This window comes from Pagrus pagrus (assembly GCF_965226575.1).
Source record: "Pagrus pagrus genome assembly, chromosome: 8".
NCBI lineage: Eukaryota > Metazoa > Chordata > Actinopteri > Spariformes > Sparidae > Pagrus > Pagrus pagrus.
The window spans coordinates 8012331-8036389 of NC_140192.1; the positions used below are offsets into that span (position 1 = coordinate 8012331).

A 24059-nucleotide genomic window follows, 5' to 3' on the forward strand; every position below is an offset into this window, starting at 1 on the left:
GGAAACACAAACTTGAAATAAGCAGTCGATAATACAGTGCTTTTGCTGTAACATTTTAGCCAACAATTTGTGTAAATGTACAGTGGCAGTACAGAAATCTACTTAGATAATTAAGAGCTTTTATGAAGCATTATGCTCATTAGCATCCCTACAATAAATCTGTTGAAAGGAACAAAGCAGAGGTTTTTAAGAACATCCAGGAAATGTATTAAACCATACAAAAATAAACATGCAGAAGCCTACATACTAAATATAATAAATTCAGAAAGGTGGTAACATTATTTTTAAACATACTGTTAACCCTATTCTTTAGCATATCTTAGTAACATTTGTGTATGGCATCATTTGACTTATTTGGAGCCTATTGCTCTCTCTTGTCTGTTTATACAGAAAAAATATTGAATATGTATTCCATTAATATGCTGTAAAGTCATGTCTGCCACCGTGTTATTGGATACAGAATCAGATGACATAGCTGAAACTTCTGATCATGTGTGGAACTGCTAGGAATAAAGCTAACAATGAGGCAAAAAAAAACTGTGAAAACGCAAAAGGCTCCACTGGCCTTCTGAGAAAGATGACTAACATAACAAAGGAGGACCTGCTGGCTTTGTGAACTTCCTGTGGGGAAGTATTGAAACCAAATCAGGTTAGGCCACATCTGCTCTGTCCATACGGCATGGATCACTTTCAGAGCAGTTCAAAGGCCAGCCTTTTAGACCTACTCACAGAGGAAGGAGAGGGGCAGCTGGGAACACATGCAGACATGCACATTGCAAACACACATTCTGGTTTACCAGCATAGTTTTGGCTAAGTTTTATAGACAATTTAGAAAAATATCCACAATCTGGTGGCTTTTTTGTTACATGCGTATAATTATTTGCTTCTGCTACATGTCTCCCCAGGCGGAGAGAACCCAGGGGGTGGGCAATGAAGCCGCACCCTAAACCCCTGATGACTATTTTACTCCTACAGAAGTAGGCCCCCTTTTCAGGACACAGCTATGGAACTAACATTATCAACAGACAGGGAGGAGGACCATAAAATGACTGCACCACAATTTATAGTTAACCAGCTCCACTAGTGGTGTGTGTCATAATGGTTACAAGAAAAACCGCTCGTCTGGCCAGACCTTGAGGAATTTTCAACATCCTTTGATTTTGCTTTTGATAGACTCAACTACTGCAAGGAGTAAAAGAGTAGAGAACATGAGTAGACCCAGAGTTGTTAAAGGGGGTATTACAGAAGTTTAGTGTTGCGCTTTCATAAAGTTGATAGAGACTTGTGAGAGACTAAAAACGCTTAAAAATTAATGGTGAGAATCAATGGAGCAGAGGCCCACATATCTCGATCTAAAGCCACTAGTATGGGTGAGGCATCAAAAACACAGGATCCTAGACTTCACATAACACAACTTTATGGCACTGAAGGGCCTTTATGGGTGGTAAATGCATTTCAAACTCCACATCCCTGGTTTGTAACAGGCGCTCTGTTTAAAATTTTATTGTCCCAATTGAGAGGCAAAGCCACGCCTCCTCCGGTGGACCACCAGGCCTTATTTCAGAAAAAAAAAAAAGTATGGTATTGAACAGCAACCGCCAAATAATTTGTTGATCCTGTTTGCTTGTGCCATGAATTATACATATGATGTTGGAATTTTAAAGATAACTTTTCATCTCCAGAAAGTTGCAGTTTGTTATAAAACTAATGAAATAAAAGAATGCGAAAATACCTGATTATAAAGGCACACAACAGTCGCCTACTGTAAGTGATGTCTCGTTTAACAGTCACCAACTCCATCACTTTGCCTCTCTATACAAGATAACCCTGATGACATCATCAGAGTTATTTTCTCAGACCTATGGAAACTTCTACCCTAGCTATAGCAGGCGCCAAGCCGACAAGTTTCAAAGTGCTGTATCATAGGAAACTGGACTAACTAACTCCCCTCCAGCTAAAAGTGAAGAAACATCTTGGATGAAAGGTGAAACGTCTCCAAGAAACTGAGAGTCCAGTTGCCTATGATACAGCACTTAGAATTACCATGACGTGGATGACTGAGAACCTTCATCAACAACTACTCTACAAGTGTTTTCCACACTACTGTAAAATCTGTGTAGCAGCTGTTGAAAAGCAACTGTTTAAAAGTAAAGATATTCTTTGTGTGTGTGTAGTAGGCTATATAACTATTCTATAGGCCTATGTAGCTTTCCGCAAAAGTTATAATATTTCTGTTTCCGTACATTTTTGTTGTTTTAATTTATTTCAAACCTGCGTTGGGAATGTGAACGTCTGTTTCCCATGCCAGTAAAGCTACTTTGAATTGAATTGAGAGAGAGAAAGCATGTCTTTCAAAGTGTGCTTGTGATTAAATGTCTATATGGGGCTGCAGCACAGTAAGCCCATGCCAAACAGCTGACTGGAGTGACTGATTAGTGACTACAGAGGACAAGCATGTCCAGCTCCGTATCTTTACATTCCCCTCCCACGCCCTTTCTGTCTCTAAAGAATCGAAAAACAACCATCACGTTGTTATTGAAGAAGCTGGAGCCCGGGGTGGTAGCACAGGCTCCAAAGGAAAAGAGTCAGTGTTCTTGCCCCCTTTTACCCCTGTGGGAAACTGCGGGACCGCCCCTGGATTAAGTCCCCGCCTTTAAACTCAAATAAGAAGGAAACTTCAAAGGCCGTCGGCCGCCGGGGCTCCGCCCTCGCGCTCCCGCACGGCTTCACAAAGGATTTGCCGACGTTCGGGAATTCCGCCTCCAGTTCCTTTTATAGCGCCACTCGTGCGCTGGCAGCGCTCCAGGATCCCGCCCATCCCGGTTACTTTGACAACACAAAGGACTTCACGGAACTCGCAAGCGCCGCCCACCTTTCCAAATAAGGGCAGTCTCTCCATGTACGGCAAACAATCGGTGCGAGATTGCCCTTTTCTCTTCCTTATCCCGTTTATATGATCGGAGAGGAACTGCGCTTCAGGTTGGAAGCGGTGCGATCATGGCCGAGCGAGTCCAGCAGCCCCCAGCCAAGCGGCTCTGCTGCAGGCCCGGCTACAACCCGGCGTGCAGGCAGGGGCAGCGGGCTGGAGGAGTCCTGTGTGGCGGCGCGGGGTCCGCTCCGGGAGGGTCGGGGAATGGAAAAACGCACAACCCCGAGTCGTTGCTCGACATCGCGGCGCGCAGAGTCGCGGAGAAGTGGCCGTTTCAGAGGGTGGAGGAGCGGTTCGAGAGGATCCCGGAACCCGTCCAGCGGAGGATCGTATACTGGTCATTCCCGAGAAGCGAGAAGGAGATCTGTATGTATTCCTCTTTCAACGCCGGAGGAGAGGAAAGTGGAACTAGCGGGGACAATAATGACGAGACCCAGCTGCCTTTCCTACGGGGTGTCACTCTGCTAGAGGGTGGCTGGGTGGACAACGTATTGCAAGTCGGTGAGTGGACTATAACGTTACAATAACGCAGGAAAACAGCGTATAATAAACAAAACACCTAACTCGCAGCGTCTGCCCTTTTTCTATGGAACCGTGCCAGACTTTTTAAAGGGCTTGTGTTTGCCTCCCATAGCCGTGTGTATTATAAACAATGCAGGGTATTTCCACACCAGTCTACCCTATAGCTGTGTGAGAATAGCCTATTTTCAGATAAGCCCGTAATAGTAGCCCACTTCTCCTTGTTTTTGCCCACTGAGCTGCGCGCATTGAATTGCCCAGAGCCATCCCAATTGGAAGCTTAGCACTTTGTTCCTATTTTTATGTCTTTCCAGCTCTCCATGCCCCCACCAATGGGTACGCAGACAAAAGCCCCCTATATCTTTTCACCGCTGGCTAAATAGACGATATTTAGAAAGGGTGGGAGGGACGGCGATTTAAAGCCACAGTGCTTCTATTTTGTTTGCCAAACACCTTTGTGAGACAGACTGAAGCTTTTGCTGGCTGCCTCTCCAATATTCAGTTAAAGCCCAGGCTATATGCAGCTGGTAAAAGCAGAAATGCTTTTTTTTCTCTCTCTCTCCCTCCTCTCTGCTGCATTATTAGTGGTAATGCTCGGAGTAAACAGAGGTGCTGTAGGCTCAGCAACCCCCTGCCTGCCTGCCTGCCTTGCCTGCCTGGCTGGCTGCCTTTGCCAGTACAACAATATTTCACTGCAATCGTCAGTGCAATAGACTCAGCTGTCAATCCGACTCCCCACCCTTGGAAACGGTTCAGGATTCTAATCCCATTAACCCCCCCAGTTCATCTGAATCTTAATGCATTCTGCAAACAAGATTTTATGCATGATCTTCTTCCTCCCTCCCTCCCTCCCTCCCTCACCCTCTTCCATCTCTCCTCCCCCCTTTGCTCCCTCTCCCTCGCTCACTTCTTGGCTTACTATCCCTCCAAAGAATCTGTGTGGAGATGGCTTCAGCTCTTGTGGGCTCAGAGAATGTGCAGTGCACAATAGTAGCCATGGAGCAGGCAGACAGGCAGGCAGCTCTCCCTCCCTCTCTGGCCTGTTTACCAGATTCCCCAGCATTAGACTCATTTATGCGCTCACTCTTTTGGGGCTTTAGGAAGCTCGGCACTCAGCACAGAGCGGTGCGAGGCGTCACTGAGGAGATGTGTGCGGAAAATAGTAAGAAGGAGTGACAAAGAGGGCAACGGGGTCATCTTCTTTGGCCAACGCTTGTGTTTTTTGTGCGCGTGTGAAAGACAGAAAGAGAGAAGAGAGTATGTGTGGGGGTTTGATAAACACAGAGGGGGGTTGTGCGTGCATCTGTGTGTGCATGTGTGTGTCCTCGTCTACACGGGCTGTCAGTCTCATCCTGCATGCTCATAGAGAGTGGAGGATGACAGGCGAGTACACAGCAGGAGGAGGGCATGTTATGCTGATTGCAATTTTCGCCCCAGAATTTTTTGTTTTTTTTCTGAGCTGGGGTAGATAAAGCGAAGGAAGGGAAAATGATAAATAAAAGATGCAATCTACTCCAGGGGACAGGCAGCCACTGGAGGATGAGGGCTTAAAAGCAGGGCAGCATGGGAGGGGGCTGTCAGCCACATCACACACCACATGTATTGGCCCATCAAACACATACAGTGGGTCTGGCCTGGATAAAAAAAAAAAGTGCAGGGTGGTTGTGAGGGTGTGTTTGTGCGTGCACACAAGCGTGCGTGGCTTTGTGTGGCTTCTCATGTGTGTGCTGTCAGTGGGATGGGATTCAGTGGTGATGATGAAAGACAGTAGAGCAATAGAATAGATGCGGAGGTTATTGTGTATGGGGGGGAAAGCTAATATACTTGAATGGATCTGCTGTCGCCGTATTCCTCTCCTCCCCCTCTCGTCTCCTCCTCCACCTCCCCTCTCTCTCCCAAGTGAGCAGCTATAAAACTCTCCATATTTACTCCCCTAAGGCCAACTACCAGCCCCCAGTCTCCTGTGATTATTTATCTTTTTCTCAAAGACATTAATCACACGCTTTTTTTCCCTTTTTTGCTCCATCTCTCTCCATACATCAGTGCTGCAGAGAGAGAACGGATAGGGGGATGGCGTTTAAGGGGAAGAGCAATAGATCGGGTGATATCAAGAAAAAGAAGGGGAAGCCTAGAGGGAAAAAGTGGGTGGAAATGCAAAAGAGGAAAGAGGCATTGAAATGGTGATTGCCAGAGAAGGGGATGTATGAAAGTAAAGAATGAAGCGCAGAGAAGGGGCGAGAGTGAGATGGATGGGTTGTTCTCTCTCCCATGCGAGCTCATCTGTTCCAATGCCAGCCTTCCAGATAAATATTCATATACGAATGCAAGTGTTATCTAGCAGTCCACTGCTCCTCCTGTTATAGCGGTGTTATAACAGCCCAGCTCCAGCCCTTCTCTCGCACCCTTTCTTCTGTCGGATTAGTGATGAATTTGTCAGCCGCTGACCATCTAGTGGAACACATACCTAACCCTCAACCTGCTCGAGAAAAGGCTCCGTGTGTAATAATACATCAAAAAAACTGCAAATGAATGGAATGAAATATGCATGTCGCTCCGGAGAACAGTCCCATAACAACCGCTGTCTGTCGGGGAAATGACATTGTCGCGAGCTGATCACAGGAATATCAGTAGATCTCACCGAAGTTTCACATTTTCTTTAGCTCTCTCAATCAGACCATGCAGTGCAGTAACTGAGCATCATTTACCGGTATAGAAAACTTCCAGAGCTGCCTGTTCTGATCACAGCATCTGTTCTGCGGCCCCCTTGTGTAATTTAGACTCGGCAGCTCATCATGCTGAAAGGAAGGCTAGTATTATGGAGCCCCGTCCTCTAATTATAGAATTCTAATCCTATGGCTCTAACATGGCATGACAAAGCATGTTTGCACTTCATTACCCTCCTTCCTGTTTTAGTCCTCCAGTCTGGGTCAAGTTCACCCCCTCTCCTCTCATTCATTTCTGTCATGCACTGTCCTCCTCCTCCTCCTCCCTTTGACCCCTGTATTTCTAACTCCCACCCCTCCCTGTCTGCCTCCAGGGCTTTGTGCCAGGAGGTAAAAAAACAACATCACCCCCACCAACACCACCACCACACACACACCACCTCACTCTTACTATCCTGTTACCGTAAACCCCATGTCCCCCTGGAGTGACATACTGATGCCCGGCATATGTCGCTCTCTGCAATGTCATTAGCGTAAGCTACATGCTACAGCCTATTTATCCAGCTCTCCTTGTTAGGCAAATTGTTCACATGAAGCTGCATGTCATTTTATCATGCAGCTGCCCCAAATCAGAGTGATGAGCTGGACACGTTGTGGAGGCTGTTTTAAATTCAAGCAGAATGAAAGTAGATATGCATATCCCGTAGCCTATTTTGGTGTATTTTCCATGGTGGTGTTGTTGGACCAGATAGCCTATAATAATTTTGCTTTCGCCCGTCTAAAATATCACTGAATGTCCATGGCAGTCATGCCTGTTTGAGTGTGAATGTCATCCTCCTCTGCTCCACCTATTTCGGAGACGAATCGGTATGTGTGTGCGTGCATACGTGTGTGTCTGTCTTGCGCTTCTGCATGCTCATAACTCAGGTTAATTTGTTCACGCTCTGGAGAATCTTAATTAGGTTTCTGCGTCATCTACTCTCTCTCTCTCTCCCACCCTCTTTTTATCATGATGTCAACGAAACGTCGAAATAACAACCGGGCTGGAGGTTCCCCTCGTTTTTTGTTACCCCGCTCACTTTTTTTTGTAACGCAGATGGTGAAAATCACAAGACAAGACTCTACGTTAAGCTCCTAAAAGGCACACTTTAGGTGTGCGAACGGAGGAGCTGTAAATCCACCTGTCTCTTCCTGTTGACTTTAAATCACATGTGTGCTTAGCATTCAGGCAGTATCGTGGCAATATCGGACATAATTTACAACAATACAACACACAGACACAAGACAACACCCACAAAACAAAGAGGCTGATAAAACAACAAAGAATATTTGCGCACACTAGCAGGTTATTGTTTGTGCGACAAAGCCGTAAGCCGAATGCCAAGGAGAAATCTGTACCTCTTACAAAGGTGGAGTAACACCGAGCATGTTTGTGCAAGAACACACTCGCGCACACACACACATTTTTGTGCTCTGCACTTTTTTTGAACTAAGAATTCACAGGGCTTTACAAAGGGCTTCTCGAGGACCCACATAGACATTTCAAGCATTTTGTCCACGGAGGTGCAGAATTTAAGATGCCAAACGTGAATCTTGCATGAGCGTGTTGTCTGCGAGACGCTTATCAGGCTGAGCTGGGTTTTTGGTGGTTGAGGGGCTTGTTCTTTTTGTTTGTGTGTGGGCCGTTTCTTTTCATGTGGGTGGATCTGGTTTTATTTTCCTGTTAGGTTAGAGAGTTCCTTTATTTTTTTACAATGCCCGTCGAGAATGAGCCCACATGCCTGCCACCAAAGACAGAACGCTTCCGAATATGCTGTTCTTCTGCGTGAAACCAGTGTTGTAAAGAGAGACTCAACTTGTGACTCAGGGCTTAAAGAGATGCAGACACAATATGACTCAGGACTATTGAAGAATGTTTCATGTTTTCTCGGTGAGGCTCTTTCTGAGGATCAAAGTAAACATTAAAGCCGGTCTTGCTGTTTTCCAACTCGCTCGAAGGTGAGACCGTTTGGGGAGCAGCGATCCTGGATCCGGTGCCTCAGGTCTACCCCCAGCCATGTGACTGACTATCCCTGGGCTTGTATCGTCATGGAAACATGGCTGAGCCTAGAGCTAGTGTAAACAAATGGCTGTCCAAGGGGGAGAGAGAGAGGGGCAGCAACCGCATCCATGTGAAGAGACATTGAGTCTTTGGGGAAAGTGCTTCCTCTCTCTCTTTTTCTCCCTCTCTGTTTCTGACTGTGTGTCTCTGAGAGAAGCAGATTCCAGGCCTTTGTCCCATTATGTTCATTGAATGGAAAAGTAAGATAGGATACATTTCAGCTGTCGCGTAGTGGAAACACGTTAGCTTTCGTCTCTATTTTTAACGTTTTCAGTTCAGTCCCACGATCGATAGCTGGATTTACAGATCGCCCAGGTAATGAGGTGTTTGTTAATCATTCGTTAGGGAGAATATCTTCCACGTGAACTGTAAATCTGAAATGTGTTTACGCGATAATTACTTTCATTCTCCTCGTAATGAGTTTCAGCACAAGCTCAATTTCCGCCTTCGATCACTTGCAGACAGTCAGCCGGAGCCAGTTTCAGTCTGGGTGGCCCTCTTCAGGATTGAACCCATAAAGCAAACCTCGACAGTGCTGTGTTCATAGAGTGATGAATGACCGCTGGTTCTTCTGCTAGCTTTGTCACGTTCCCAGAACAGCAGAAGTTTCCAGAAGGTCCAATGATTCTCACATCCCCAACTCCAAACTCTAACTTCCACCATTCCCAGACCCAGATGTGCCTCTAGATAGATCATTCCCACCACAGACCATAACTTCCTCTAGCCAGCCATGTTCCAGCTTCTGCACCCAGCCATAACGTTCTCCTGTAGGACCATACCATTAGACCGCCCCTCTGCCATCTCAAGTTAGCTTGGTCTGCCTTATTACCAGTCCCTCCACCTGACTGGAGCCAGCCTCCCTCCCGGTCCCATTCTTGGTCCCAGACATAGCCGTTTCCTCTCTGCCCCTCTTAAATCACCGTTCCCAGTTCCAGCCCTAGCCACCGTGCGTCTGCCACACTCTCAGGCCCATTACCAAGTTACCCAAAGACCACATTTCAAAATTACCCTGCACGCTAATACTGGCTCATTTTCAGAGACACTCAATGTACAAGATTGGCCTGCATCGTCTCTGTTAAAATAAACCGGCTAAAGTAATAAAGTTCCAGCATGAGCTGTCTAACGTCTGCCCCAGTCCCCGTTCCAGTTTGACTTGTCTCCTGTCCCAGACTGTGGCTGCTGGGTGTGCGTCAGCACAGCTCCTCGGCTGGCTGACTCTGTCTAGGAATCCAGTGCTCCTTCCACAGAGCTCCTGCCCCTCTCTTCACCGTGAGCACAGTGAGCGGAGCAGAGGGAGCAGGCGATAGAAAGGCTACTAAATCCACAACGACAAGGCCCTATTAAAAGCCGTTTTTTCTATTTCATTTAATGACTTTTATTACCAGCCGCCCTTCTCTCTTCGATTTGGCAATAATAACAACAGGGGAATGCAGCACTCAGCGTTCTCCTATCTGATGCTCCCTTTCACTCTTTTTTCTTTTTAATGAATTCCTCTTTGCACCAATGGGCTGCTGAAATAAGCACAAAGCAGTCCAAGACTCTGCTCACTGCAGTGGAAGGTTCAATGTATGTGTAGTGTGCGTGCATATTTACTCCATAAGTATGAGAATACGTGTTAAAGACTACACATGCTTTCACTGTTGCCACAGGACAGAGCCTCTCTGTGCACTTTGGTCAACAGCTGTTTCTCCCCAGAAGCCAAACAGCTTTGGATCAGCCCAAAGGCTACAAACGATTTGAGTATGTGTGTGACTGTGTTTCTCTCTCTCTTTCTCTGTGTGTGTGTCTGTGTGTGCATCACACCACTGTATATTTTGTTACTGAGAAAGTTACCTGCTCTTGTCCCAGATTAAGGGCAATATTTTGATCCATCCCAGACAAAATTTAAGGATAGAGCAAAGACCATCTCGACTTCGGCCTGTAATGCATCGTCTACATGAAACCAACTTTCACCGTACGCTTTTGCTTGCTGAAAAGAGGCCACCAAGGCCACAGAGATGTGTTGTGTCTAACGTTGTCTCTTGCTGTTTTTGTAAATGACTGTTGGGTTGAGGTTGGAGTACTGCTTCCTGGGCAAAAATGTTCCCCAACAAATACTTCCACGGGCTTGTTTGTAGAGGCACGTTTTTCTCTGTGTGTGAATACGTGCATGTGCGTGTAGGACTTTGTGTGTTAATGGCTCAGCGAGCGTGTTTATGGCTGTGTGTGTCAGCCTGAATAAAGGTGAGGCATGTAAATGATAAGAGGGTGGATGACATTCCCGTCTGTCATCATTCTCACCCTATCCCGTTTCCACTCTTGCACGCACACACACTTGCTTGCACACATGCTTTTGAGACACACACTTGCCTCGCGGTGCCAGCGACTAGGCGCCTTAGAATAAACAACAGCAGAGGATGAGGGTTTACCTGCCGCTGACCCCGATTGCACACACACACACATACACACAGACAGACAGAGGTGTTCACTCATCGACTTGTCCCTCCCCCAGAATTGAGCTGGCCCAGTGTTGACCTCCTCACTTGACCCCAAGGGATTTACTAAAGTCAAAGGTCAATCTGGTCAGATTGTTCCTCCTGTGGCCGATTGCTCTGCTTGAAAGACGGGCCAATGCTAACGTTATTGTTTTCCAATAAACAGCACCTCACCAAAGGAAAAGACTGCCTGCTTGATTGAATGTGTCCTTTGCATGTTCCAATAAGCAATTTCTCACATGAGAGATGCCCGGCTGAGAGAGAGATTCGAGACTGCCCAGTTTTTTTTTTTTGTCCTTTTGTGGAACAATCGGGAATCCGAGCCAGATAGAGAGGGGGAGTTTACCCCCTTCTCTCTCCTTGCCCGGCAGGCTCAAGTGCTGTGTGAGCTATGCGGAGGAGGAGGCCCTGAGAGTGCGAGGTGCCTCTGGCTGTGCCTGGTCCAACGATGTCGTGGCTGTGTGGCATGTGAGACATGCATTCACTGCTCTGTGGTGGAGCTGAATAGAGCTAGAAAGGCTCTCCAGGCATTAGAGACAGACAAGAAAAAGAATGAGCGAGATTCAAGGGGAAGGATAGGAAGGCTTTCAACTGAGTATGGAATTTAGTTTGCCCTTCGAAATAGTTTTGTCTTGAAGGGGTTCATTCTTTTTCTTTCATGTTCATTTCCTTACTTGCTTCGTTTTTTTTTCTTATCTCATTCCTGCCCTTCATCTTCCCCTCGTCTTATTTTCTGGCTCTTCTACCCCTAATCTCTCCATACCTGTGCCTATCCTCCTCCTTTTTTGTGTGCATTCCTTCCCTGTGTTTATAAGCTCTCATGGTCTCTCTTTCTCCCCTTCTCAATTTACCATTTTCATTTCCCAAGCCAGGCAATAGAAACTCATATCTTATTTACACTGCCCCTATCTAGATACAGCATGTTTCCATAGTGTTTCCTGTGTCGAAACTCCCAAAGGAAAGGCTAGCCGGCTAGCTAGCTCCTGTTCTCTTTGCTCAGTGCTAGCAGTCTGCATCCAGACCTCAGAGGCTATCACTGTTTCTACATTTAGAAGCTCTCTGTTTACCTCCGCCTGGAATTAGGAGAGGAACAGGACTCGGCTTATTCACTGTGGTGTCCTTCTCTGAAGTTTTTAAATGATCCTCACCCTGATATTTTCCAGGCCTTGAGGGCAATCCTGTGACCTTTTCAGGGTTCAGCATGCCATGCCCTTCAACAATTCATCTGGTTTTATTACTTTAGATATATTTGTCATTTCAGTGATGTACTGAAGAAGCTGTGGTCAGAATCATAATCTTATTTACTTATTCTTTGATTAGATAGTTCCTGATTTAAGTATGTGGTCCATGTACAGAGGCTGTGTTCTCTCTTCAGTGGGCCTTTGCTGAATGCCCCCTCGTTTGATTTTTGTTTTTTTCAGCCATTTCATGACTTTACTGGTTGGGAGACTTTACAGGAAAAGGGATGAGAGAGAGGACGGATGATGCTACCGGGGTGCCACAACACTCCCTGTCTCTCATCTGACTTCTTGTCATCTCTCTAAGCTGTCCTACGTATTAAAGCCACAAAAGGCCCAAAAAATAGGCTGTTTTATCCAGACAAAGTCCTTGTACGGTTGCTTTTGTTTAGACAAAATTGATTGACTTCTTCAGTTTTAATAAACGGAATTTTTTTTTGTTCTTATTTCTAAGGCACTGAAAAAGTATTACTTTGGGTTATCAGAATTAGTGATGAAAGATTTGAAACCATACCCAGCCCTTTGTTTTTACAGTGTTCTTGTGGGTAACGTGCCGTAGATTCTTCGCTGTAAACATTTGGCAGAAAAAAGCTGTGACCCTTTTTTCTCTTGGTTAGCAGCGAGTGAGAATTTAGCACCATAGATAAGGTTGTGTCTGCTACGCCGTGCTCGTAGCACCAGGCAGGACTTGAGTGGAGGTAAAATCTAAATCCACCATTGTTGTCACTTGGCGTTGTTGACTGTCTTCCGCCCTTGTCTGTCTGCATTCTTGCCCAAAACCTACTATCTGGCTGCCTGTCTGTCTGGCTAGCTGTTAGCTGGCTAGCTGTCCCTCCTGGGTGGCTACATCACCTCACCTCCTGCCCCCCTCGCAGCCAGTGACAGCCAGCCCAGCCCAGGGAGACATGGGTAATGGTCCTCTCTGATGTACAGCCTGACTCAATTGGACTGGATGGCAGACACACGCCTAAAATAACAAAAGGAGGGGAGAGAAAGAGAGGGGGGGTTGAGAGGGAGGAGGCAAGGGAAGGAGCGAAGCGATCGATAAAGCAGGGACACATCGCCTAATAAAGATTTATTCCTCTTTTTCCCCCCTCGCCATCCGCCTTGGCAGGGCAGAGAGGGGGGTGGGGGGGGGGTGGGAGAGAATGTGATTAGTGGACTCCTTCTCCCAGGGTGCCTCTGATAGCATGTGCGTACGCGTGGCAGCATGTATACCCCGTTTGTGTGTATTTTTTGCATCGCTCGTGTGTTTATCGCGTGCGTCCCTCCCGAGAGCAAAGGGGGTTAAAAACAATCTCTGTCGTTTGTTCTGCCGGCAGTGGCACCAGCAGCTGCAGCTGTGTCCCTGCCTCTCGCTCTCTCTCTTCCTGTCAGCTAATATTTAGTTAATCTTTGGTCTGGGACCTACGGGACTGGCCGGAGCTCCTGGTGCCCCATCCATCTCGCGCTGATCTATATTCCACGCTGGATCCCTGTGCCATTAACCACCACCAAGGGGAAGAGAGAAGGGGATAGTGAGGCGTAGAGGTAGAACGGAGAGGAAAGGGCAGATCGGTGAAGGGAGACAAGAGAGTGATGGAGAGAAAGCAATAGAGGGAAAGGGGGGGCTGTCTACCATCTCGACACTAAATGAGAGGGAACGAGAGGAGGAGAGGTGGGTGGGTGGGTGCTCCAGCCGTGCACAGACATGTCTTCCCCCCTAATTTTTAGGAAAAGCCGAGTAAAAAATGTGATGCAAGAAATGCGCGAAGGGTTTCATTTGTCAAGCTTTTTTTTTTATTTTCGGAGCACACGGCTCCCATCCATTCTCTCTTATTGCCTGCCCAATTGGACACTACTACTCATGATAAAGCCTTTTATATAAAAAGAGCCGATGGAATTACTTCAATCCGGCTGAAAAGAGAGTAAACAACAGAGAGTGTCTCCACAAGGAGATGTGAAAGGTTGAGGAGGAAAAAGGTGGCGTAGGTGGAGGGGAAGGAAAAAAAAAACCAGAGGCATAGGTGTGGGAGTGAGTGATCCATATGCATAGAGCAAGCCACTTCATTGATATGCATTGTGTAGTTATGAGGGGGTCCACCTGTGAAGGCTCCGAGTGCTGAGTCACTCACTAACGCACAGACTAAATGCTTTTATCCCAGACGCCTGGTCCATCTGAATGGAATATAATAGGCCATAAAGTGCTTTGCTAGCAGTGGCTGCTTGCCCCGTGGCAAACCCTCGCCCCTCGCTCCCCTACTCCAAATCTCATTTTGCCACTTTTATGGAAACAAAGCGTGTACGCGCTCTGCTTTAATTACATCGTTTTTTCTCTCCTCCTTTCAATGTTTTCTCTTCTCTCCATCCCTCTTTCCTTGTTGTTCCTCCTGCAGTGCTTCTCAGGCAGCCACAGAGAGGTCTCTCTTCTCACTTCAGCCCTTCTGTCCACACTGCCTGCGTATCCCCCCCCCTCCAGTCATGTGTGATCCCTTTGCTGCTGTGGTGTGTGTATGTATGTGTGTGGGGCACCTGTTTGGGATCTCGGTGTGTGTTTAGGGTCATGCCTGCAGGTCGTGCGTAATGAATAGCGGGGCTGTTGCCGAAGCACAACTGGTTGAGACGGAGGTAGCCAGAGAATTGTGCACCAGTGACGGAAGGAGAGGAGGAGGATGGAGGGAGGGAAGAGAGGAATGAGGGAGCAGGAGGACCAGAGAGGGAGGAAGGGAAGAGTGGTTGCGAAGCCAGTGAGCCTTAACCACCTTCTGTCAGTCTGTCTGCTCTCAGCGCTGTTTTCTCTCTCATAGGAATCTAATGGCTTTTCCACTGTCCTCTTTCCAAACCTCCAACACCACCCTCTCCCCCTGCTCTCCTCGTTCTCTCCCTTCTCTATCGCTGAGCTATTTTTTTCCTTCTTTACTCGTCTCCATCTCCTCTCACTTTTCCGTTTCTCCGTTAAAATTCTCCCCCTGAAGTCTCTGCGCTGTCTTTCCCCTGCTGCCTCCCCTCCCTTCCTCTCCCTTCCAGCTGCTGGCCAGGGGAACAGCTGACTAAATCTAAAGCTGGGGCCCCTGGCTCTGGCCCCGGCCCCAGCCTCAGCTCTGCCACTGCCTCCTCCTATTCTCAGCCCCTCTCTCTCCCTCCCTCCTTCCTCTGGCCTACAGCCCTGGCTCCTCTCTCAGCAGCCCCAGCTCAGCCCTGGCCCTGCCTCTGAGCCTCGGCTCCAGCTCTGCCTGACTCTCAGCAGTTCCCTCCAACCATCCCCCCTCCATCCCACTTCGGAGCTGAAAAGCCTCAAAACCCCTCTCTCTCTTTCTCTCTCTGTTTTGCCTGCCCTCTCTCTTTCTCTTTTTCTGTTTTTTTTTCACTCTGTATTTCTTGCTAATTCACTTGCCCCCCCTCCTCCTCCCAGCTCTGACGGGCTGTAGCTGGGCCCCTGGTACTGTCCCAACTTATCTGGACTGAGGCCTCATCCAGGTTGGCTGCAGTTCAGTTCTCTGGCTCCTATACCCAGCCTCCCTAGCCAGGCATCTTTCTCTCTCTGGCTAGTAACGTTAGTCACTGTAACTCATTGTGGCTCGCTTCACTCCGAGCCACGTTTAGCTTGTACATTTGTTCGTTTCTGGCTCAACGCTTCCTGTGAAGCTCTTTGCGTCCACGTGCGTCCCTTTGTCTCCTCCACTCTCGTTTCTGTACATCTCTTTAACTTGTGTAGACAGGCTCAGCCTGAGCGCAAACACATACGCTCAGTGCATCGTGCGAGAGCGTGAAGCATCTGACACATGATTGGCAGCAGGGCGAGGATGGGGAAAAAGGAACCAAAGGGGAAGTGGGCCTTGTCACATCTCCAGGCAAGCCAGGGGCTCGAGTTTGATCGCTGCCCAGGGAAAGGAGCCTTTGTCCCCCCCCTGCCCCCCACCCCCATCCCCAACCCTCTGTGGCTGTCAGAGCAAGGCTGCAGGCTTGTGTGATTAGGTGCAGGCCCAGGTTCCGCCATCACTCCTCCAAACAGACGTTGCCCACAGAAGACACCTGTCAATGCTCTTCCTCCTCTCTGACACCCAACTGCAGTGAGATGAGCGACAGAGGGCTGACAGAATAAAGTTCAGAGAGCACCCCACAGCTATAGTGGGATGCACACACACTCACACACACACCTCCCTTTGTGTGGAAGTGGGCCAAGGAAGCCCGGGCAGAAAGAAGCAGAGTCAGTCTGCACCAGTTGAAGCGACATCAGAATCTTCTGGAACACCTCGCAACTCCGCGCAGATTATTATTCAGCCCACTCCCTGTCTGTCTAATGCCCAATACAGCCTTTGTGGTTCTGGCTGCCTTTGTTGTCATTTTTTTTGTTGTTTTGTTTTGGTTGCGTGTGCATGTGTATGTGCAAAGAGGGAAATTGGGGAGGAAAAAGCAGCAAAAAGTTTTCCCTTTCTGGAGTCACGTTTTTCTCTCGCTGACTGACAGATGCGGGACGATGAAAGCAAATCACATCGTGCCACGGACTTCAAAGGTTCCTGTGTTCCGCCGTTTATTGGCAACAACGCACAACAACCTCTCTTCCCGATGTGGATTCTTCAAAAATGGGGAGGGAAGGAGCTAGTTGAAACAAGAGGCGGATGACAAAGGAGCTACCATCCACACAGCTAGAGGGGGGTGGAGGGAGGGAGGGAGGGGAGGAGAGGAGGGTTGCTAAATAATCAGACCTAAGCGCCGTAACCGAATCGGACTGCTTATCAAAAGCGTTTTCAGTCAAAACTGGCTTTTTGATGCGCACTGATTCTGATACTGGGGATGTTTGAGTGGAGAAAAAAGTGATGGCTTGAAGTTGTAAAGAACTCTCTCCGCTTTGGGGGGAGCTTTGGTTCCTCTCTCTGAGGCTTTTTTGGTGTGTTTGGAGCGTGTGTGTGTGTGTGTGTGTGTGTGTTTTACATGGACCAGCGCAACAGTAATTAACTAAGTGTTAAAGCTAAGATGTAGTAAGCGGCTTGGTTCTGCTCTCCTAACCTTATGGACTTTCTATCTGTCTCTTTTTCCTCTTTATTCTTTCTCTTGTCCAGGATGGCACCCATTGACTGCCATTGACCTAATTTGGGCAAATTTCACTGACCTACTTCATGGGTGAATGCTGACTTGCCCACAGGAGGGGATTCTCTCTCACACACACACATGCACACATATTCTTTATGATTAATATGCACTCTCAACCTCTTTTACGGTTGCCATGGCACTGGGTGTGTACCCCCTCAGTCGTGCCCCCCTCCCGTCTTAATCCCCCAGTGAACCCCCCTGTCCTCCTTCAGCACACTGGCATCCCAAATGAACATAATGAGGACCTCAAAGTACAGACACGTGGTGGAATATAAACAAAGCAGTTGGCCTTTGTTTCCTGTGGTCTCAGAGGTGACATAGTCCTTCACTTCACAAGTCTCCGAAGAGACATAATCGGCGTAATTGCACACGGATATGATTATTCTTCTGTCGTCTATGAAAATTTCTAATTTGAGCAAATTTTATCAAACATTGCCGAGGTGCTGTGAGTGCTCAGACAATCCCAGTAATTCCTGCACAAAGTTAGATGGATGGGGACTACAGTCCGTGGAGCAATGGTGGTCCCATAGGAGGACTGGCATCTTTAACCCACTTGTATTAAAATGAATTCAAGCATCATTGCGTTCCTCCAGCAGATTAATTCCCAGCTGACCGGACACATACAATACTCCGGAGGGCCTCTGGAAAATGTGTTGTCATAGTTGGATTAGTTTTGCCCTTTTTAACGTGAGGACGATTAGTAATAAACTTCTCCGCCTGCAGCCTCCCACGAGGATGTGGTAGTTGGAAGCAAGGCTAACCTGATTCAGAGTTTTGGTCACGCTCCTGTGTTGTTCCTCGCAAGCTCCTGTGCGTTTTGAGAAAGAATGAGAGGGGGTATTTGTGTTTTCGTTTCAATGTGTGCGGACCTGCCCGCTTCCCCCTGCGTCCTCGCCTGTGTTTGCCAACACGTATGCAAGGCCACAAATACAACCCGTGAATGCAAACACACACACACGCGCGCGCGTACGTATGCGCTCTCACCGGTCGGACACGTGTCGTCATGGCAACGCGCACAGATGTCAACAAAAGAGGCTCCAGGGTGAACATTGTCTCCCTCTTGTCCAGCAGGGTGCAATTTATCTCAATGTAGCCACGAAAGGCAGCTATTTACATGAAACAAGAGCTGTTTTCTGGGAAATGGGGGTCTCTCTGAAGGTTTTGATGTCAGCTGCCTGCTTTTAGCTTTGAGAGCTGAAACCTAAACCATCAAGAGAGGGAGAGGAGTGTGCTGTGGACCTACCGGGAGAGCTGAGACCCCTCGTGCGGTCACAGTTCTTTACCCTGAAAGTCTCTCGCTGTTCCCCCTGAACGCGCTCCGAGAAGGCCAAGCGTAGCATGTGATTTCAGATGCTTATAGTTTGCACGGAGTAAATCTAACCCCCTTGCTTTATAGCTTATCCTTAAGAGAGTGGTCCTAACATCAACGTCAATATTTACAGGAATAGCCCGCAGGCAAGAGAATCGACCACCGCGATTCAGCTGAGACATAGTCAACCTTTCTCTTGCCCCCCTCCTCCTCCTCCTCCTCCCCCCCTCTCTCCTCTTTCCCTCACTTGTCTTCATCCCGGTTATTCCCGTTCTGTGCAGCAGCCCGTCGATCACGGCGCCAGGTGGCTGAGATATTTGTCTTCGGGTTGCCTTTGTTTTGTATTTGTGTGTGTGTGTGTGCGTGAACAAGGTGCGCCCTTGCGTGCGCATGTGCAGCTTCTACGACGAAGCCGCAGCTTTGACACAGGCTCAGCGGCTGTTTGAGAGATGCTGGATGACGCGTGTCAAGTGATATTAAATGTGAGAGTACCTCCCCCTCCTCCCTCCTTCACTCCCACCCCCCCCGCTCTGCCCATCCCTCCGCCGTGGACTGTGTCTGCAGTGGTTAGTGTGAGCTGTGACACTTTTCATCGGGGTTTTTAGGGGGGAAGGCGCCACGTCTGATGTACGAGGCCTCACATCTCTGTGGGTAGAGTGGACACTTTGGCCTACATAAGCTGTTGGAAGGTCAATGGACATACAGCTGAATAGACACACATACCTTACTCGCCTCATTACACATGCTTTGTTCTTTGTGATTTCATAATACAAACAAATCTGTCACAAGGTGGTTAGTTTTTCTGTGGCCATGATAATTGCTTGGTAATCGCTAATTAATGGGTGTGTATTTGTATTGCAGTGTTTTTGTCTTCAAAGAGAGTTGAAGCTGGAAAATCCATGTCAGTCTAAGGCAGGCTACCTACCTATTTAGACATTTACTCAGTCTCATGTTCATTCTAATTCATAGGTAAGGCAAAGATATACTGTAAGAACGTGGCATGCAAAAGGTTAACCTACTTCCTGGTGAGTGCATCATCTCTCCATGGTGTTTGTGTGTGTTTTGTGCACGTGTGTGTGTTTCTGCTTCCATCCGTGTCAGGTGATAATGTGGAAGTATGAGTCTTGGGCCAGTGTGCTCCGTGCTATAATGGGACAGCCTGAGCCGGGGGATGTTGAGGGGGGGGGGGATGTAGGGCAGGGGGAGGGTTTACGCCAGGATGTGGCAGAGAACAGCGGGTGTGACCTCAGTGACTCCAGGAAGGAAGGGGTTAAGCACGAGCCGGCAGGGCTGCATGGGCTGCGTTACGCAAACTGGCGGCTGGCTGGAGCTGAAAGGGGAAGTGCTGAGCTCAGAGGAACACTGGCTCAGAGCCATGGCTCCCTCCTCCCTCCGCTGAAAACTCCCCCCCACCCTCCCTCCCTCCGCCTCCCCTGGCCCTCTTCCCCACCTCCCCGCTACAGCTGAGCGCTCCCCATGCTTCCCACCGCCAGGCGTGGTGATGTGTGTTTGTGTGTCTGTGTGCCTGTGCTGGAATGCAGCTTCCCCCTCGGCTGGGGCCTGTGTGTATGTGTGTGTGTGTGTGTGTGGGTGTGCACGTGTGTGTGTCTGTCTGGAATGATGCCTCCCCTTGTCTAGTGTGTGACGTCAGTACACACACAACGGGTCAGCTTAGGGCTAGGCAAAATTCTGTGTGTGCGTGCGTGTGTGTGTGTGTGTGTGTGTGTGTGTGTGTGTGTGTGTGTGTGTGTGTCATGGGAGGGAGGAACAGGGGAGGAGTCAGTTATTGGAGAGAGAAAAAGGAAAGAGGTGGGGCTGTTTGTGAGCAGAAGGAGGTTGACTGCAGGGAGTCACTGAAGCCAGTATGCGTGCATGCATGAAGGCATCATGAGTGTGTGTCAAAGGGTGGGGTTGTATATATGTGTGTGTGTGTGTGTGTGTGAGTGTGTGTGTGTGGTGGAGTGTGTCGGGTGACTTTCCAAACGAAATGGGAAGGGTATAAGAGTGTAAGGTTATTTCCTGGCATGGACAAGTGGACCTAAAAACGCACACATACTCGCACATGTGCACACGCAGTCATGCTGTAGTTTCCAGTCCAGTGCTGTGAGTGGCCAGCTATTTTCATATGCAAATTAATTCCCTTCACTTTCAGCCATGTTGCTTTCCACAGTAGTTGCTTCATGTCTGTGTGATGTGCTTTACAGAATCGTTTTTCTACACTTTTGTTCTGTTTTCTTTTTGTCCTTTTTTTTTTTGTGTTTCGGGCTTTGATGTCGAGACACATTTTTGAGTGCCGCTTTATCAAAAAGATTAATCACAAAAGGATTTATAGGGCAAAGTTCAAATTAAGCACGAGAAACGCATCTGTAATCAATTCTGACAGGCACAGCAAATGTCATTTTGGCTCACTTTCTGCATGCAAATTATGCGGAAGGTCTCACGAACACAGCCTCCGCCTCACAAACACACATTCAAAAACCAATGAAACATATCGCCGTATTCTTTGTTTATTTCTTTTCCTGTGCAGTTTCTCGACCGACCCATACTCCCCTCCTTCACAGGGAAAAGGACACTATAATGTCTCGACTGTATAGGTTTGTCATTAGAAAGATACTCAAACCCTGAAGAAGCAGACAATGACTTTCCAATGGATCCCATTACCTCTGTCTATAGCTTGCGTGGCTCTACTGGGACAGACCTCTGCTAATTACACACATTCATTTCCAGCTTTCTAGCCAGCTGTAATTTCATTCACACTAATGAACCTTGCACATGGATTGGGATAATGTATAGTTAATGTACAGCCAGGAGACGGAATTAGCAGGCTACTGACTTCTCCAGTGACAGGAATTTGTTCGAATAGCAGCTAATGGGACAGTTCACCCAATACCCTGCAGGTGCCATTATTAAATTACACCTATAGTAATTTTACACTAAGGTGTTTAATAGTTAACATTGACAAACATAGCCTGCTTTGTTGGAAATTCACATTAATACAGCGAAAATTATGTGGAATTTGCCTTTTCACATGTGAACTAAAATTGTAACACGTTAAAAGAAAATAATGTTGTTACATGTGTTGTAATCTGGACATTTTCACAAGTAATTGATTGGCTTTTTTCACTTATTAAATGAAAATGTACTCTTTCACATGTGACTTCAGAACTGGATAATAGGTTGCACATGTGGGAACAAAACACGACAAACGAAATCATATAAAAACTTGCATCTTTACATGTGAAGTGAGCTAAAATTTCAACATGTTAAAATAGAATAATGTCAATTGTGAACTGAACATTTGTGAAAGTGGCTTAATTCACTTATGAATGAACATTTCTTTATGTGAAATTTACACTTTCACATTTAAATTGCATAGAAAGCATTTTTTTTGTCTTGTCATGTCATCATAGGCTACATTATAGAAAGTATAGGTCTATTGTGTTTCATATGACTAAGCCTACAATCAAAAATATTTATTCCTATCACATAATATATCAGACTTTGATCCTTTGTCTGCCTGCTCATCCCTGTGTCCAAGGCAATTTGTTTTTTTGTTTTTTTTAAAGATCTAGGCTATTTAATTGTTCTATATAGGTTATTTACTAAAACGTAGTGTCATAAGTCACGTATTACTCTACACAGACAGTAATACTGTAACTTAATATATTATTTTAAAATGAAGGTATCTAGTACATTGAGGTCTTTAGCCATGTTAAAAAATATTGTAATCTGATTTTAAAAGAATTGTTTGACATTTTGGAAGATTGTATCTTTCTTCTTGAAAGTTTCAAGAGAAAGAGAAGATTGCTGACACTTTTATTTGTGCAGTACATATGAAGCTATTTCCAGCAGCCGCTTAGCTTAGCTTAGCTCTGTCAGAAGGTTACACTGTTTACCTACAGGCAGGAAAAAAGGAAGTCGCAGTTCTGTCCTAAAACAGTCCTGCACATAACCCCCTGTAAAACCACAACTTTTCTACAGTTTACTTTGTACGGATTGAACTGAGATATGATGTATTAGAGCTGCTGGTTGTAGGATTTTGTCACCTTTGGGCAGAGTCAGGCTAGCTGCTTCCCTTTCTTCCCAGCCTGTGTGCTAAGCTAAGCTAACCAGCCTCTGGCTCCAGACATTGGTGTCAATCCTCTCATCTAACTGTCAGCAAGAATGTGAAACTTGATTTCCCAAAACTATTCATTTGACAGAAGAGACCCATTCCCCCTGATTTTCAGTTTTTGCGCGCCGGGTGTTCCATCTATTACTAACAGAACCCATTTTCACATCACTTTATCCTTTTTGTCTTGTGTCGATCACGTCCCTGAACAGAGGCTTCACTGTCTTTTCTGTACTGGTCAGCCCTCTGAACGCCAACCGTTGGGATCAGTCAGCAGAGCAGTAACACCAGCTCCGCCTGACAGCCCCGATCCAGCAAAATTAGAATCCATTTTGAAAGTGATAGTTAGAAAATTGCAAGTCATTCCTGATGTACCGCATGGCAACAAAGTGGCAGCAGCCCAGTAGTCGACTGTCATTTCAACCGCCAGCTGATGACAACTCCAATCACCCAGACAGCCGTCACTGCACACGCACGCACACACACACACACACACACACACACACACACACACAGAAGCACACGCCGATATTCTTTCCCTCCCGTTCCTGTGATTAGCATGCAGATTTTGCTGTCACAAATCTCGGGTGGAAGTAAAAGCATTGAAATTCATAGAATATCTCAAAACGTTAATGTATTGCTCATTTGTGTCCGTCGGGATAGGCGCTAGATAGACTGTGAGATTATACACGTGCACGTATGTGTGGATGAAAACACACCGGGGGAGAAAAAAGGCTTTTTGGTCTACCAGAGGGTTTAAGGCATAAATATGGCCGCCCCTGGAGCTCAGCTGTGTTATTCCAGCCCGTCCCACACTTAGGACACACACACACATGCACACACACGCCTGGAGCAAGGTCTCCTGCAGAATAGCATTGATCTCTGTTTATAGTCTCTGTATGGGTGCTTCCTTATAGGACCACACACGCATGTTCTCATTGTTACTCGCACAGACCTACCCCTCTACGACGCTGAAAGGCCTTGTATTTACCTTTGCAGCCTTATTAATTGGGCGAGTTCAAGGAGCCGCTATGAAGGAAATGCTCCTTTAGCTGTGGGTGGGACAGGGGGGAAGCGTCGGAGGTGGGGGTCGCCCAACAATTCCCCGACCCTGCCTCGACCTGCTGCGGGGCCTTGCTTTTCTTCAGTTGTGGTTCAGATCTCCTTTCAGCGGGGCCTCTCGGTTCAATCCGACCAAACGGATTGGATTCCAGTCCAGTAGCCCTTTTCTCAGTGAGGTCTCGGGGAGGCTATCTTTGGTCTGCATAGAGAAGAGTCCCGTGTTAAAGCTACTGCAGGTGGCCCCCTCTGGGTCAGCTCTAGTCGGATTTAGGTGTTGCTTCTTTGTTTGCCGGCAGCTTATGAGGTAATTTGATTAATGTGCGAGGCTAAAGTGAATCGGCGCGGGCGAATGGGCCCTAAATATCTTTCTGCTTTCTCCTCTTTTGCTTTTGTTGACTTGCTTTCACACTCGCCCATTTGTTTCATCCCAGTTCTCGCACTGAAATCAATCATGTATTCAGAATCTCTCTTTCTCACACACACACACACACACACGAACCCACACACAAATTCAATGTGCGCTGTCTGAACTGCATGGTGCCATATTAGATTTAGGTGACAGTCACTCATGAACCAATTCAG

The 24059-nt window shown here is 47.2% G+C and overlaps 1 protein-coding gene across 2 annotated transcripts in view; it reads left to right on the forward strand.

The window, feature by feature from the left end:
• Positions 1 to 2912: 2912 nt before the first annotated feature.
• LOC311261725 (zinc finger SWIM domain-containing protein 6-like) overlaps positions 2913 to 24059 on the forward strand; it is a 48253-nt gene continuing 27106 nt past the window's right edge. For both annotated transcript variants that reach the window (XM_084360613.1, XM_084360614.1), the window contains exon 1: positions 2913 to 3431. In XM_084360613.1, coding sequence (XP_084216739.1) covers positions 2999 to 3431 — 433 coding nt within the window. In that variant the 5' untranslated portion in view covers positions 2913 to 2998. The remainder of the gene's footprint in view (positions 3432 to 24059) is intronic.